Source organism: Salmo salar, chromosome ssa18 (assembly GCF_905237065.1).
Source record: "Salmo salar chromosome ssa18, Ssal_v3.1, whole genome shotgun sequence".
In the NCBI taxonomy this organism is placed as follows: Eukaryota; Metazoa; Chordata; class Actinopteri; order Salmoniformes; family Salmonidae; genus Salmo; species Salmo salar.
The window spans coordinates 26,366,495-26,384,176 of NC_059459.1; the positions used below are offsets into that span (position 1 = coordinate 26,366,495).

The 17,682-nt window shown below is 41.8% G+C and overlaps 1 protein-coding gene across 1 annotated transcript in view; it reads right to left on the reverse strand.

Moving 5' to 3' along the window:
- Nucleotides 1-17,682, reverse strand: part of LOC106577110 (zinc transporter 6) — a 75,251-nt gene that overhangs the window by 36,359 nt on the left and 21,210 nt on the right. Inside the window, exons 5-6 of the mRNA XM_014154850.2 lie at nt 7,702-7,744; nt 6,668-6,733 (exon numbers count right to left, since the gene is read on the reverse strand). Coding sequence (XP_014010325.1) covers nt 6,668-6,733; nt 7,702-7,744 — 109 coding nt within the window. The remainder of the gene's footprint in view (nt 1-6,667; nt 6,734-7,701; nt 7,745-17,682) is intronic.

Consider the following 17,682-nt stretch of genomic DNA (forward strand, 5'->3'; position numbering starts at 1 on the left):
GTCATCTTGGTAAGTAACTCCAGTGTATATTTGCTTCGTGTTTTAGGTTATTATCCTTGCCGATGACAAGCATACCCATAACATGATGCAGCCATCACCATGATAAAAAATATTAAGAGAGTGGTGTTGTGTTGGATTTGCCCCAAACATAATGCTTTGTATTTAGGACAAAAAGCTTTTTTTGCACTATTACTTTAGTGCCTTACTTAAAACAGGATGCATGTTTTGGAATTTTTATTCTGTAAAGGCTTCCTTCTTTTCACTTTGTAGTTACTCCACAATACTAACCTAAATGACAATGTTGATTCATCCTCAGTTTTCACCTACAATGCATTTGTTAAGTATTCAGACCCCCTTCTCTTTTCCAAATGTTGTTACGTTACAGCCTTATTCTAAAATAGATTAAATAAATAAAAAAATTAACTTATTTACATAAGTATTCAGACCTTTTGCTATGAGAAATTGAGCTCAAGTGCATCCTGTTACCATTAATCATCCTTGAAATGTTTCTACAACTTGATTGGAGTTGCATGTCAGAGCAAAAACCAAGTCATGAGGTAGAAGGAATTTTCCATAGAGTTCCGAGACAGGATTGCGTCGAGGCACAGATCCGGGAAGGGTACCAAAAAATGTCTGCAGCATTGAAGGTCCCCAAGAACACAATGGCCTCCATCATTCTTAAATGGAAGAAGTTTGGAACTACCAAGACTCCTCCTCAAGCTCTCCGCACGGCCAAACTGAGCAATCGGGGGAGAAGGGCCTTGGTCAGGTAGGTGACCAAGAACCCGATGGTCACTCTGACAGAGTTCCAGAGTTCCTCTGTAGAGATGGGAGAACCTTCCAGAAGGACAACCATCTCTGCAGCACTCCACCAATCAGGTATTTATGGTAGAGTGGCCAGACAGAAGCCACTTCTAAGTAAAAGGCACGACAGCCCACTTGGTGTTTGCCAAAAGGCACATAAAGGACTCTCAGACCATGAGAAACAAGATTCACTGGTTTGATGAAACCAAGATTGAACTCTTTGGCCTGAATATCAAGCGTCACGTCTGGAGGGAACCTGGCACCATTCCTACAGTGAAGCATGGTGGTGGCAGCATCATGCTGTGGGGATGTTTATCAGAGGCAGGGAGTGGGAGACGAGTCAAGATCGAGGGAAAGATGAATGGAGCAAAGTACAGAGATCCTTGATGAAAACCTGCTCCAGAGCACTCAGGACCTCAGACTGGGGCAAAGGTTCACTTTCCAACAGGACAACGACCTTAAGGACACAGCCAAGACAATGCAGGAGTGGCTTCGGGACAAGTCCATGAATGTCCTTGAGTGGCCCAGCCAGAGCGGACTAGAACCCGATTAAACATCTCTGGAGAGACCTGAAAATAGCTGTGCAGCGACGTTCCCCATCCAACCTGACAGAGGTTGAGAGGATCTGCAGAGAAGAATGGGAGAAGCTCCCCAAATACAGGTGTGCCAAGCTTGTAGCATCCTACCCAAGAAGAATCGAGGCCGTAAGCACTGCCAAAGGTGCTCCAGCAAAGTACCGAGTAAAGGGTCTGAATACTTATGTAAATGTTATACTTGAATTTATTATTTTATACATTTGCAAAAATTTCAAAAAAACTGTTTTTGCTTTGTCATTATGGGGTATTGTGTGTAGAGTGGTAAGGGGAAAAAAAAACTATTGAATCTATTTTAACCTCTCTTGGGGAGGTGGGACGCTAGCGTCTCCTTAATGTAACCACATTGTCCGATTTCAAAAAGGCTTTACGGCGAAAGCATAAAGTTAGATTATGTTAGGACATTTCCAACACGAAAAACCACACAGCCATTTTCCTAGCAAGGACAGGAGTCACAAAAACCAGAAAACCAGCTAAAATTATGCACTAACCTTTGACGATCTTCATCAGATGACACTCCTAGGACATCATGTTACACAATACATGCATTTTTTGTTCGATCAAGTTCATATTTATATCCAAAAACAGCATTTTACATTGCCGCGTGATGTTCAGAAAATATTTTGCCTCCAATACTGCCAGTGAATCAGCACAACAATTTACAAAAATACTCATCATAAACGTTGATAAAATATTAAACTGTTATTCAAAGAAATATAGATGAACATCTCCTTTATGCAACCGCTGTGACAGATTTCAAAAAAGCTTCACGGGGAAAGCACACTTTGCAATAATCTGAGTACTGCGCTCAGAAATAGACGTCAAGCAATACATTTACATTTAAGACATTTAGCAGACGCTCTTATCCAGAGCGACTTACAAATTGGTGCATTCACCTTATAATATCCAGTGGAACAACCACTTTACAATAGTGCATCTAAATCTACAATACAGATACCCGCCATTTTGGAGTCATCTAAAATCATAAATAGCATTAGAAATATTCATTTACCTTTGATGATCTTCATCAGAAGGTACTTCCAGAAATCCCAGGTCCACAATAAATGTTGTTTTGTTCGATAAAGTCCATAATTTATGTCCAAATAGCTCCTTGTTGTTTGCGCGTTCAGTAAGCTACTCCAAGTGTAGGAAGCGCGGCCAAAATGTCACGACGAAAAGTCAAAAAAAGTTATATTTACGTTCGTTCAAACATGTCAAAAGTTGTATAGCATCAATCTTTAGGGCCTTTTTAACTTAGAACTTTAATAATATTCCAACCGGACGATTCCAATGTCTTGAAAAACATTTTGGAACACAGCTACCCCTCACGTGAACGCGCGCCAATGAACTCATGTGCTTTCCTGAGTCAACAACTTCCAACTTCCTCTGTTTGCTCTCTGTTCACCATAGATGCCTCAAACAACTTTCTGAAGACTGTTGACATCTAGTGGAAGCCGTAGGAAGTGCAAAATGAACCCTAAGTCACTGTGTGTTGGATAGGCAATGACTTGAAAGGACTACAAGCACCAGATTTCCCACTTCCTGGTTAGATTCTTCTCAGGTTTTTGCCTGCCATATGAGTTCTGTTATACTCACAGACATCATTCAAACAGTTTTAGAAACTTTAGAGTGTTTTCTATCCAAATCTACTAATAATATGCATATTCTAGTTCCTGGGCCCGAGTAGTAGGCCGTTTAATTTGGGTACGTTTTTTTGTCCGGCCGTGAAAATACTGCCCCCTACCCAAGAGAGGTTAAAATAACACTGTAACGTAACAAAATGTGGAAAATGTCAAGTGGTCTGAATACTTTCCAAATGCACTGTAAACCATTTAACTGTGTAACTGGTTTAAAATCACCATTGGCCAAATCCCTCAACGGGTTTCCCTCCTCTCCATCAACTGAGTTAGGAAGGACGCCTGTATCTTTGTTGTCACTGGGTGGATTAATACACCATCCAAAGTGTCATGAATAAGGTATTACTTAAAAAAAAAAAAATGTATCTACCAATAGATGACCTTCTTTCCAAAGCATTGGAAAGCCTCACTGGTCTTTGTGATTGAATCTGTGCTTGAAATTCATGTGTTTGAATAACTACCCCATAAAGAGATGGGGTAGTTAGTTCTTCAAAAATCATGTTAAACACTATTACTGCACACAGAGTGAGTCCATGCAACTTAAACTTGTTAAGCACATTTTTACTCCTGAACTCATTTAGGCTTGCCATAACATAGGGGCTGAATACTTATTGACTCAAGACATTTCAGCTTTTAATCTTTTATTAATATGTAAAGATGTCTAAAACATAATTCCACTTTGACATTATGGGGCTGTGTGTGTAGATCAGTAACACACAATCTACATTTAATCCATTTTCAATTCAGGTAGTAACAACAAAATCTGGAAAAAGTAGAGGGGTGTGAATACTTTCTGAAGGCACTTTACTACCATTCATTTTTAAAGCTGGGCTACCTTCAGACGAGTCCTGCAAGGCTTGTGGGCGTCCTAGAGCAAAACCACCGGCATGTACATGTTCGTGAGAGTTTCAAGTTCGAATAGGGGGTTATCATATTAGCCCAAACTGTTTGGTCGCTACAGACGTTTTCGTGAGAAGACCGATTTTCAGGATGTCTCCTGGTCTGACAAACTTCCACCACAGACGCGGAAGGCGGACATAGGCGGATGCAGTAGATAGAGTCGCAGCACATGCCAAAAAAACAGATCTCTAGCTAAAACAGACGTATAGATGGGAATTGTTTTATTTTGCTAATTAGATTTTTTCGCAGGGGCGTGTAAGAAACATTTATTCCAGTGCCAAAATTGACCAAAAAGTGTAAGTAGGAGAGTTTTGCTCATAAAGTCAGTATATTCCAAAACTGGGTTTTGTGAGATGTGTAACTGAAGATGTCACTTACATCATGGTTGGGTTCTGATTTCAATCCTGCCCACACAGGACCAAAGCCTGGCACAGTCTAATCCTGGCTGGCAGTAATCAAATCATCCAGATCACAGATGCCCGGTACGCTGCAGAGCACACTATCCAATCGCTCACCAGAATCAACCTACAACCCACGCATTCAATTTATAGACATCCAAACTAACCATTAGTACACAGCACCTCAAACTTGTTTAAACAACAATCCATACACAAGATAATGTTATGTTGAAAAAACGAGTTGCTTTTTATAAACGGCTTGGGTTTTCTCCAACTCAAACATCCTCACATTCATGAACTCACGTTAGAATCACAAACACCAAATTTATCAAAGACAACTACATCTAGAAAGCAGGAAACGCAGTATTCCCTGACCGATCATGTTCACGTTGTCCTGCTGCCTCTCCCGGTTGCTAAGCAATTCGGTACGGTGACTGAAGGGGGACAAACATTACTGCCAGAAACAAGTCTCTCACTGTTGCCGCTTGCTATAGACCTCCCTCTGCCCCAGCTGTGCCCTCGATACCATATGTGAATTGATTGCCCCCCATCTATCTTCTGAGCTCGTGCTACTAGGTGACCTAAACTGGGACATACTTAACACCCCGGCATCCTACAATCTAAACTTGATGCCCTCAATCTCACACAAATAAATTATCAACGAACCTACCAGGTATAACCCCAAATCCGTAAACACGGGCACCCTCATAGATGTCATCCTAACTAACTCGCCCTCCAAATACACCTCTGCTGTTTGCAATCAAGGTCTCAGTGATCACTGCCTCATTGCCTGCATCCGTAATGGGTCTGCGACCAAACGACCACCCCTCATCACTGTCAAACGCTCCCTAAAACACTTCTGAGAGCAGGCCTTTCTAATCGACCTGGCCGGGGTATCCTGGAATGACATTGACCTCATCCCGTCAGTACATGATGCCTGGCTAATCTTTAAAAGTGCCTTCCTCACCATCTTAAATAAGCATGCCCCACTCAAAAAATGTAGAACTAGGAATAGATCTAGTCCTTGGTTCACTCCAGACCTGTCTGCCCGTGACCAGCACAAAAACATCCTGTGGCGTTCTGCATTAGCATCGATTAAATTAAATCTAGAATCGGCTTCCTATATCGCAACAAAGCATCCTTCACTCATGCTGCCAAACATACCCTCGTAAAACTGACCATCCTACCGATCCTCGACTTCGGTGATGTCATCTATAAAATAGCCTCCAACACTCTACTCAACAAACTGGATGCAGTCTATCACAGTCTATCACACGCTACCGACCATTGCGACCTGTACGCTCTCGTTGGTTGGCCCTCGCTTCATACTCGTCGCCAAACCCACTGGCTACAGGTTATCTACAAGTCTCTGCTAGGTAAAGCCCCGCCTTATCTCAGCTCACTGGTCACCATAGCAGCACCCACTCGTAGCACGCACTCCAGCAGGTATATCTCACTGGTCACCCCCAAAGCCAATTCCTCCTTTGGTCATCTTTCCTTCCAGTTCTCTGCTGCCAATGACTGGAACGAACTGCAAAAATCCCTGAAGCTGGAGACTCATATCTCCCTCACTAGCTTTAAGCACCAGCTGTCAGAGCAGCTCACAGATCACTGCACCTGTACATAGCCCATCTGTAAACAGCCCATCTATCTACCTACCTCATCCCCATACTGTATTTATTTATCTTGCTCCTTTGCACCCCAGTATCACTACTTGCACATTCATCTTCTGCACATCTACCATTCCAGTGTTTAATTGCTATATTGTAATTACTTCGCCACCATGGCCTATTTATTGCCTTAACTTACCTCATTTGCACTCACTGTATATAGACATTTTGTTTTCTTTTTTTCTACTGTATTATTGACTGTATGTTTTGTTTATTCCATGTGTAACTCTGTGTTGTTGTATGTGTCGAATTGCTATGCTTTATCTTGGCCAGGTCGCAGTTGTAAATGAGAACTTGTTCTCAACTAGCCTACCTGGTTAAAAGGTGAAATAAAAGAAAATGTAAAAAAATGATATAGCGAACATAACACCCACATTGAACCACACAATTCTAATTTTTCTTGATGAGTACCGGAAACGCTCAGGAGGAATTGGTAAGTTTAGCCCCTCTTTAAACAACCTAAGATGTGTGGGAATGTAAGTGTTGTATCACATACAGTACATTAAAGCATACACCAAAAAAAAAAAAAACAGTAGACATTAATAAATCAATACAAGTCAATGGAAACATGATCATCAAATGACTCCATTTTTAAATAAATAATAACAGTGGGCCGACATTTTAGAAAACAGGCTACTGTATAATCAGTATGCTAATGGACGTACCCAAACGAGAAGAGCTGACTAGGCTTCTTCATGGCCACCCAGGAACTCAGCAGACAGGTGATCAGACTGTAGGCCAACAGGTACACATACATTACCAGTCAAAAGTTGACACACCTACTCATTCAAGGGTTTTTCTTTATTTGTACTATTTTCTACATTGTAGAATAATAGCAAAGACATCAAAACTATGAAATAACACATATGGAATAACATAGTAACCAAAAAAGTGTTTAATCAAAATAGATTTTAGATTTTAGATTCTTGGTGGTTAGAGAATGCAAAGACTGTCATCAAGGCAAAGGGTGGCTACTTTGAAGAATCTGTCACGGCCCCTCCTCTGCAGTGCAGGGGCGGTTCCTCCTGCAGGCAGAGGAGGGTCATTAGTGATTGGAGCTGGCGTGATTGGACCCACCTGGGCTCAGGATATTTAACTGCTTCACTAACCACTATCTCTCTCTCCCCCTGCTCCTCCAGGTATGATCCTGTTTTGTTTGTTCTTTTGTAGGTTTACTTAGTTTCCACTCAGTCATGTTCACTCACACAGATTCATGCATCCATGCACTTTACATACACCCTACATTATGACATTTCCATTCCTTTTTCTTTGTTTAAAGTTACGTTTTTGGTTTACAATAAAGAACCTTTTGATTGGCCTATACCTGTTGTTCATGTCCCCTCATTTTTGCCACAGGCTATGAGCCGGCCTATGACAAACCTCAAATATATTTTGATTTGTATAACACTTTTTTTGGTTACTACATGATTCCATGTGTTATTTCATAGTTTTGATGTCTTCACTATTATTCTACAATGTAGAAAATAGTACAAATTTAGAAAAACCCTTGAATGAGTAGGTGTCCAAACTTTTGACTTGTACTGTAAATCATCATGACTAACAACACCTCAACACAAGCAATTGCACTCTAGTAAAAAGAGCTCAACACAAGTGTTAGGTACAATATTTAGCTTAGTGTAAAACATCTTTAGACAGTGCTGATAAAACATGATGCTCCCCAGGATGCCCATTTACTCACCTGAAGAGATCGAAGATGGTGAGGTATGTGTATGCTGTTAAGGCTGAAATGACAGAAAAAGATGATCAGTGAGTGCTATATATTACTTGAATTAATTCGAATAGAAATTAAGCAAACACTTTTTAGCTCTGTAAAAGTTACTGTAACATGTATGAAGGAGATAGCTGCAATACAATACACCAGTTTAATTCATATAGACTATATTGATGAGATGAACCACAATTGAATAGATCCTGCCCTACTGTCAATCAACAAGACAAATGTTCTATGATGATAAATCAGCTGTAATACAACCTTAGTGTACCAGCCATTTCACAGACAAAAATATAAATATCCTTTGGTTGCCAAGGATTCCCTCCCCCAAAACTGTGTCATTCCTGTCCAGTAGAGATGACAGTGTAGCTGTCGTGTCTGAGCTAAGATGCCAACTCCCACGCATATACACAGACACAGCCTGTCGTTGTTAATAGATTCAGTGAGCAAGCCTGACCCAGTATCAAGCCTCCTACTGCTTCCCAATGTATCTAGACTTTAAAACACAGTGAGTAGTGCCGTGCCATTCTCACAGTCAAACTCCCCAGCTCTAGGGAGCGGTGTAGAGCAGAGCAGCAGTAGGCTAGAGGACCAGGAGGCAACAGAGGTGGAGGCAGAGTGATATCCGCCGGCCTGCAAACCCGGCTTTATGTAAGCTGGATATGATGTAGGAGATTAAGAAAGCTTTGCATGGAGAGGAACATTTTGTTTTCACACTGCTCTACCATGTTGGCCAAACTGAGGTGATGTAATTCAGGATACATGCCGACCATTAGCCGTTGGCCCAGGGGATCTATCGGACTGATTGAGCTTGGTTTGTGCTGTACCTACCACGCCACCATGGTTACGGCTCAGCACTCTGCATCACCGCCAGAGCACACAGGAATATACAGTGGGGTCAGAATTTATTGATACCCTTGATAAGATGAGCAAAAATGACTAAAATAAATTATTCAAATACTGAGCTGTAATGTAAGAAAAAAAATATTAAATTATATTATACTAATACAATTGCTCAGAGAAAGATATTTAAGTAGTAATAATAATTTCACAAAAAAGTAGAGGTCAAAATTATTGACACCCGTTTTCAATACCTCACCTTGCAAGGTTAACGACACTAAGCCTTTTTCTAAAATGTTTTATGCTAACTGGAGAACTCATTGGGAAGGATTTTAGACAATTCCTACATACAGAATCTTTCCATATCCTTGATATCCTTCGTCTGCACTTATGGACTGCCCTCTAATATTAAACCAAAAAATGTCAATGTGTGTCCAAAGACAGATAGCCATTGAAAAATGTTGATTTTGTGGCCAACTAACCATTTCTTTGTGGATTTTGAGGTGTGCTTAGGGTTATGGTCTTGCTGGAAGGTCTACTTGCAGCCAAGTTTCAGCCTCCTGGCAGAGGCAACCAGGTTGTTGACAAAAATTCCCTAGGACCAGCGCAAGAATAGCCCCATAACATCAAAGATCCACCACCTTATTTTACAGTCGGTATGGGGTTCTTTTCTGCTCGTGCATTCTCATTTTGGCAACAAACCCTCCACTGGTATGCCTGGCCAAAGAGCTCTAAATGAGAATGCATAAGCAGAAAACAACCCCATACCTACTGTAGAATATGGTGGTGGCTCTTTGATGTTATGGGACTACTTTGCTGAGAAATTGTATCAGCATAAAATGTCTTTTTTTTTTATTTACGTTTTTAGTCATTTAGCAGACACTCTTATCCAGAGCGACTTACAGTAGTGAATGCATACATTTCATTTCATGCATTTTTTTTTTGTACTGGCCCCCCGTGGGAATCGAACCCACAACCCTGGCGTTGCACACACCATGCTGGCATTGCAAACACCATGGTCTACCAACTGAGCCACAGGGAAGACTGATCATAAAATATAGTTCAGTATTTAAATAATAGATTTTATACAGTTATTATCCCATATGGCCTTTCAACCGTGACCCAATCCTATAAATCCACTGTGGTGGTACAGGGGTCTCATCTTTAGGTGTTAATCATGTGAATGTACTATAACATCAGGGAGGACACAGGCTAGACTGGCCCATTGGTAAATTAAATGATCAAATCAGATAAGCCCTGGAGCAGAGCATTGGCTATTCACTCTCAACAATTAGAAGATTGACAATGTTTACCAAAACAAAACAGGATGATATTTGTCATCAGGAAACGTCGGCTCAGTGTTTTTACATCCATAACGCAGTGTATTCACCACACTGCATCTGTTTGGACACATATCCTACCCAGTTGTCTGATACACTTTAATGCTAACATGCTGACCAAACCGCCATGTTGCAAAATTCATTCACACATACATGTTATTCAATAATTTAATTCAAACTGCTTGTTAGCGTCTGCATAGCCAGGCGCTAAAATAGAACTTGGTCCCGTCTCTTCATCTACTCATTGGTTTTTACAAGCATATACCCACGTAGGTGATTAAAAGATGGGAGGTCCACACTCCAGTCCAGTTGGTGGCAGTAATGCACCTTAACTTGATTGCCAACCGCCATATAAAATCCACAGGAGGATGAATGAGAAATGAATGAAAGAAAATAAAAAATAACTAGGTTTCCCCATTTTATCAGTTTATTCATTAAAAAAATGTAACAGGGACAGTGCACATTAATCAACGTTTCAGTAAAAGTGCCGTTTTAGCCAGCCGGCTAATTTTCAACCACAGTCCTGGTGCAGGTTATTAAAAACAATTACAATACAGACAAACAATGAGCAGGGAGCACATGCAGAGCAACATAGGCCAAGCAACATGTAGCATGCAGACAGAGAAACCTATGCCAAGCAACATGCAGACAGAGAACATAGGCCAAGCAACATGTAGCATGCAGACAGAGAAACATAGGCCAAGCAACATGTAGCATGCAGACAGAGAAACATATGCCAAGCAACATGTAGCATGCAGACAGAACAACATAGGACAAGCAACATGTAGCATGCAGACAGAACAACATAGGACAAACAACATGTAGCATGCAGACAGAACAACATAGGACAAGCAACATGTAGCATGCAGACAGAACAACATAGGACAAGCAACATGTAGCATGCAGACAGAACAACATAGGACAAGCAACATGTAGCATGCAGACAGAACAACATAGGACAAGCAACATGTAGCATGCAGACAGAACAAAAGCACAAAAAACAACAAAGTGTTTCCACACCTCACAAGCTACAGACAACATGGAAAGCAGCAATACAGTCACCTTTCATGGCAGACCTTGTGGATCTGCTGCCATGGGTTTGGGTTCTCTGTTTAACAAAAGTACTATGTGGAGGGGGAGCCAGACAATTTAGGATCTTGAATACAAGACATGCGTCGGTGTATTGCACAAGATTTTCCCAACTCAGAAGTTCATGCTTTCTGAGGATTTTACAGTGATGATGGCTACTGGGCTTTCCATCAATCACTTTGAGGGCCTGTTTGTAGACAGACTGAATGGGTTTTAATGTTGTACAGCAAGCTTGGGCCCAACTAGTCAAGCAGTATGTTAAGTGGGGGAGTATAATATCATTGAAGTACAGTTTTGCTACCGCTGTAGTCAATTTCGTATGAATCGGAAATTAGCTAGGTTGAACTTGGCTATTTTAGTTACCTTTTTCACCTGCTTTTTAAAAGAGGTTGGAATTAAGTACGATGCCAAGGTACTTAAAATTGGATACCACCTGGAGATTCTCTCCTGACACAGACATCTGGCTCAGTAGCTTCAGTTGCCCTTTTTGTGAAGAACATGCAGAGTGTTTTTTATTTAATTTTTGTTTTTTACATTGAGACACAAACATGAGTCACTTTGTAACCTGGACCATTACAGTTGTGAGTTCTTGTGCAGCTTGTTGTTTGCTCTTTGCATGCACATACATTACCAGTCAAAATTTTGGACACACCTACTCATTCAAGAGTTTCTCTTTAATTTCACTGTTTTCTACAATGTAGAATAATAGTGAAGACATAAAAACTATAACACATATGGAATCATGTAGTAACCAAAAGAAAGTGTTCAACAAATCTAAATATATTTTAGATTTCAGCTTCTTCAAAGTAGCCAACCTTTGCCTTGATGACAGCTTTGTACACTCTTGGCATTCTCTCAACCAGCTTCACCTGGAATGCTTTTCCAACAGTCTTGAAGGACTTCCCACATGTGCTGAGCACTTGTTGGCTGCTTTTCCTTCACTCTGCGGCCCAACTCACCCAAAACCATCTAAATTGGGTTGAGGTCGGGTGATTGTGGAGGCCAGGTAATCTGATGCAGCACTCCATCACTCTCCTTCTTGGTCAAATAGCCCTTACACAGCCTGGAGGTGTGTTGGGTCATTGTCCTGTTGAAAAACAAATGATAGTGGGACTAAGGGCAAACCAGATGGGATGGCGTATCGCTGCAGAATGCTGTGGTAGCCATGCTGGTTAAGTGTAACTTGAATTCTAAATAAATCAGAGTGTCACCAGCAAAGCACCATCACACCACCTCCTCCATGCTTCACGGTGGGAACCACACATGCGGAGATCATCCGTTTACCTACTCTGTGTCTCACAAAAACACGGTGGTAGGGACCAAAAATCTGAAATTTGGACTCAGACCAAAGAACAGATTTCCACCGGTCTAATGTCCATTGCTCGTGTTTCTTGGCCCAAGCAAGTCTCTTCTTCTTATTGGTGTCCTTTAGTACTGGTTTCTTTGCAGAAATCTGACCATGAAGTCCTGATTCACGCAGTCTCCTCTGAACAGTTGATAATGGGATGTGTCTGTTACTTGAACTCTGTGAAGCATTTATTTGGGCTGCAATTTCTGAGGCTGGTAACTCCAATGAACTTATTCTCTGCAGCAGAGGTAAATCTGGGTCTTCCTTTCCTGTCGCGGTCCTTATGAGAGCCAGTTTCTTCATAGCGCTTCATGGTTTTTGCGACTACACTTGAAGAAACTTTCAAAGTTCTTGAAATTTTCCAGATTGACTGACCTTCATGTCTTAAAGTAATGATGGACTATTGTTTCTCTTTGCTTATTTGAGTTGTTCTTGCCACAATATGGACTTGGTCTTTTACCAAATAGGGCCATCTTCTGTATACCAACCCTACCTTGTCACAACACAACTGATTGGCTCAAACGCATTAAGGAAAGAAATTCCACAAATAAACTTTGGACAAGGCACACCTGTTAATTGAAATGCATTCTTGATGAGTACCTCATGAAGCTGGTTGAGAGAATGCCAAGAGTGTGCAAAGCTGTCATCAAGGCAAAAGGTGGCTACTTTGAAGAATCTCAAATATATTTTGATTTGTTTAACACTTTTTTGGTTAATACATGATTCCATGTGTTATTTCATAGTGTTGATGTCATCACTATTTTTCTACAATGTAGAAAATAGAAAAATAAAGAAAAACCCTGGAATGAGTAGGTATCACTGTATCATTTGCATACATTTGAACTTCAGACCCAGTACAGACAGAAGGCAGATCATTAATGTACAAGCTGAACAGGAGGGGCCCCAGTATTGAACTTGGGGCACGCCCACATCATAGCTTAGAGTGGATGATAGCTCATTACTCACTGGGTTCTGCCTTCAAGGTATGATTTCATCCATCATGGCATCAGGGGAAAAGTTGAACTAGGACAGTTTTGTGATGAGAACCTCATGGTTAACAGTATCAAAAGCTTTCCCTAAGTCTAGAAATACAGCCCCAACAACGCCTCCTTTGTCCATCTTGGACACATTTTCCAGAAGAAAGCAGTTGGCCGTTTCTGTGGTGTGTTTTGCTCTGAAGCCAAACTACATGGAGTGTAATGTTAAGGGCCTGTAGTTGAGGTGGCAGTCAGTTGCTCCGCTACACACTTTTCAGCAACCTTCAACACCACTGGTAGTATACTAATGGGCCTGTAGTTACTCACGTCAGCAGGGTCACCTGATTTAAAGATCACCGTTATGGTCAACTTCAGGACCCTTGGAAATACCCCCTGACCAATAGATCTGTTGGTGACCTTAGTAATGGGGCCAATGAGTGACTCTTTGTAGTTATTAAGAAAGGTAGAGTCCAGCCCAAACACATCTTTGGCTTTAGAGTTCTTTAGTGAGATAATCACCTTGTTCACCTCTGACTCAGAAACCTCCCTTATGATGAAGACTGGGTGAGTGTCATTCACTAGCACTGAGTCCAAGAAACCAGTGGAGGGGTTCTGTGTCAGTACTTTGACAGTCAACAAAGCAGGAATTGAAGGCTGTTGCTATTTTGACTGCATCCTGTGTTAGACCGTCATTCACATTGATTTCTAGCCTTTTTGCAGTGTTACTATGGTCTTTCCCTGTTAATTTTATCTTCTCCCAGATCAATTTAGAATTTCCCTTTGCTTCACCAATCATGTTGATAAAAAAAATGTTTGCCTTGGCCTGTCTGATTTCTTTCATCACGGTAAATCTACGTCTGTCATACTCTAATTTGGACTTTAGGGCTTTAGAGCATGATCTCGTTCTTTCATCCGTCTCCATTATTTCTCCATTTAGCCAAGGAAGAGTAGTCTTTTGGCCAGGTTTAGATGATTTTCTTTAGGAAGCCATTTATTGTAGTCCTGATTGTGGATAGAAAAACCTGACTATCAGCTTCCACATCTGTATAGGACAAGAGGTCATTCCAGGTAATTCCCTTAATTGCATTTTCAAAATAATGGAATTCACTCTTAGAAAGCCTGATCAGCTCAGAACACCTAACAGTAGAGGTTAAACCAGTTCTTGGAAAGCTTTATGGCTATAAGGTGTCAGATTATGATCAGACAGGCCAGTAACCATATTGAATGATTTAGTCACTCTCTCTGGTTTATTACTGAACACCAGATCAACCTTTGACCTTACACTAGCTGTGTAAGATCAAAGGTATTCATGATCCGTTTGAGGGTTTTGCTACAAATCTGGTCTTGATAATGAATGTTAAAATCTCCCATTAAGATGACCTCTTTCCCAAAATCACATTCCTTAAGATTGTTATTAAATTGATCAAAGAACACACGTTTGGTGGAAGGTGGTCTATACATTCCAATAAGGGTAAAAGACATTTGGGGACACAGTAGCATTTAGGCCAATACATTCTAGTTTATTATCACATGACCACTCAATTTGTTTACATCGGATATGTTCTTTAATGTAAATCATCAGACCCCCGCATCTTCCTTCAATCCTGTCTCTCTTGAAAACATTGTAGCCAGGCACAATCAAAGCAGCTGATGGAGAGTTTTTATGGAGCCATGTCTCTGAAAGGCAGTCAAGGTTGGAGTCTGAGAAGATGTTGAATTTGATCACTTCCTGGAATGACACCACGAATGTTCGAATGCCCCCCTAGTAGTCCCTTGGGCTTAGCTCGTGGGTCCCAGATGACTCGAGAGTGAATGACACATTGAAAATAGTACAATTTTCGCTGTTTTGTGGAAGCTGGGTTTAGGCCATTTTGATTAGGGGTAGTGCAATTAACTATCCCTTCCGCTTGCACTGGATGCAGGGATCTAATTAAAACAGCTTGCGTGCCGAGAGCAGAGTCAAGGATCACATATAGCGACTTGGATATGTTTGGAGAGTTACATTTCATCTTCGAGCTGGGTGACTCGAGAGAAACCATGGGAGCATAGCAATCACCCACCTCCGCGGCCATCTACTGCTCCCCACTCCGGTGAGTATCGATGGCTCGGTGATGTTAGGCCCAGGGTTGAGTTGCACATCCCTGGAGAGCAGGAGGGTAGTGAACAGCTAGTTTAGCAGTTTCCGATAGATTTTAGACTCGTGTTTGTTACTCCTAAGCGATTCAGTCGAATAGGGAGCAAAGTAGATTTGGCCATTATTCAGAACATGATGGTACGCTGTGTACTGTCCGTTCCCATGAAACGATGAACCAATGTGTTTGTCTGGGGTGTTGGCATTCCCTGACAGTAGACGGATTGTGTCATCCCAGCAAGGACGCAGTGAGATTATCAGTACAGCAGCTACATGACTGACAATCATGGCAATAACCATCGGCATACACCTGATGTTTTAGATAAATTAACAGCATATGGGGGAGAAGCGGCACCACCCTCCCTTTGGTCTGACATCATTCACAATTTTGTGTGACAAAAAAATAAAATAAAATAATATATATATTTTTAAAAAGGGTAAATATTCTACAAAGATTCAGCAATTTTTTTTTTTAAATGACATTATGCATTTCAGATAATAATAACCCAATGTTTTTCTCTCAATACAAATTAGCTAGCAACAATAAGTTAGCTAACTGTCCAGGAATGTTTTTATGCGTTTCGACCTGTCCTCAAATGAATGTAGTTGGTTTAGTTAGTTTTGGTATTTTGCCTTTGGTGCGCGGAGCTGGTTTGGTCTGCTGTCTGGCATGGAGCAGCTGTCTGGCATGGAGCAGCAAAAGTAGTCATAACCCAGAGGAGGCTCCAGAGTTGAACCCAATACGTGGAGCATAATGTGTGCAGATTAAGGTCACTGGAGTATGATTTCAGACCTGATCAATGGGAGATTATAAAGGGAAGGAGCGCAGTGGAGGGATATGACTCAGGAGCTGCATATTTAATGTCTGCAGAGCAGAAGCCCAAAACAGTCTGATCGGCTGACTGTTCCCTGTGCCTTGCTGCCATCCCAGCCCCAGACTCAGCCCCCCCCCTCCATCCTAGCCCCAGCCCCCCCCCAACCTCAGCCCCTAGCCTCACCTCCCGGCCCTAGTTCCACCCCAGGGAACAAAGCCCATTAACGGCATCAAGTGCTGCCTGGTTATCGGAGGATAAGCAAAAGTTGACGGGCCTTTGGGCCACGGGTGTGTATCACCTTTCCCTGGGCCAGGCTCTGCTGGGTCCTAACCGCATTGGCGCATAGACACAGGTTACACACACGGTATCTCAGATAGGAGAGATTTGCAAACTGCAGCAGTGGGCTGTCATTGCGCAGAGAAACATGCATCGACCAGGGCATCTCGGGTGTCTGTCAACGCGGCACATTAAAACAATAGATCGCTCCATATGTAAACTAAAAGCTTTATTGACTGACTACACAGAAACACCTGGCAGGGGAAATGGGAGCCGTGCAAAGGAAGCGGCGGCTGGTCTGGGCCTTGGGCCCGTGCTGACAACCACAGGGGGTGAAAGTGAGACCAGGGAAACACACATTCAGGGATGGCTGCTACAAAGGGCTGGGAGCACACACACACCACCTTAGTGGCCCAGGGAGGGAGAAGTGAGTCACAACAAACAGCATATAGTTCAGCACACAGACATAAGCACACAATTGTTGAGGAGATAGTTGACCCATCAAACCTGACCTGTCAGTAACCACAACCTGAACTAGCTCCGACTACCAGCACTCACTAAGAAACTTTTGGCTGACCACAAAAAAACATTGGAGAATTGTTTGAAAGAAAACCTGACCTCAGAGATCAACATTTCAATTCACCATTCAGTGGAAACAATGTGAAGATGGTACACCACTCATTTAGTAAGATAGTGTTCTGATAATGGTCATGGTATAGAATGAGATTGTATTTCTATGCATGTAACCACACCTTTGAAGTTGCTTTCAGGTTCTATGCAAAGGTTTCTCACTTGTTTACTCTTGACAGTTGGTGTATAAACAGCCACAAAGCCTTCAGAAAACACAATGATGAAAATCTCTAGTTGTAATCAACAAGATAACAATTCTCACCTATTCAAAGTGTGGTGTTACTGAACCCCCCCATGGCTTTTGTACAAGGTGGCCCTACTGTCAGAGCGACAGACTACACTGAATCCTGATGGATGAGGCAAGTAGGATATAGCTTAGCCCTCTGAATAGGAAGACACGGGTGAGCAGCACATTGGTTTTGTCCAATAATTAATAGGCTTGTGTAACGTGAGGCTGCAGAAAGAGGCTGGAACTCCACACTTTAAGTAGGCTGTCAGAAAT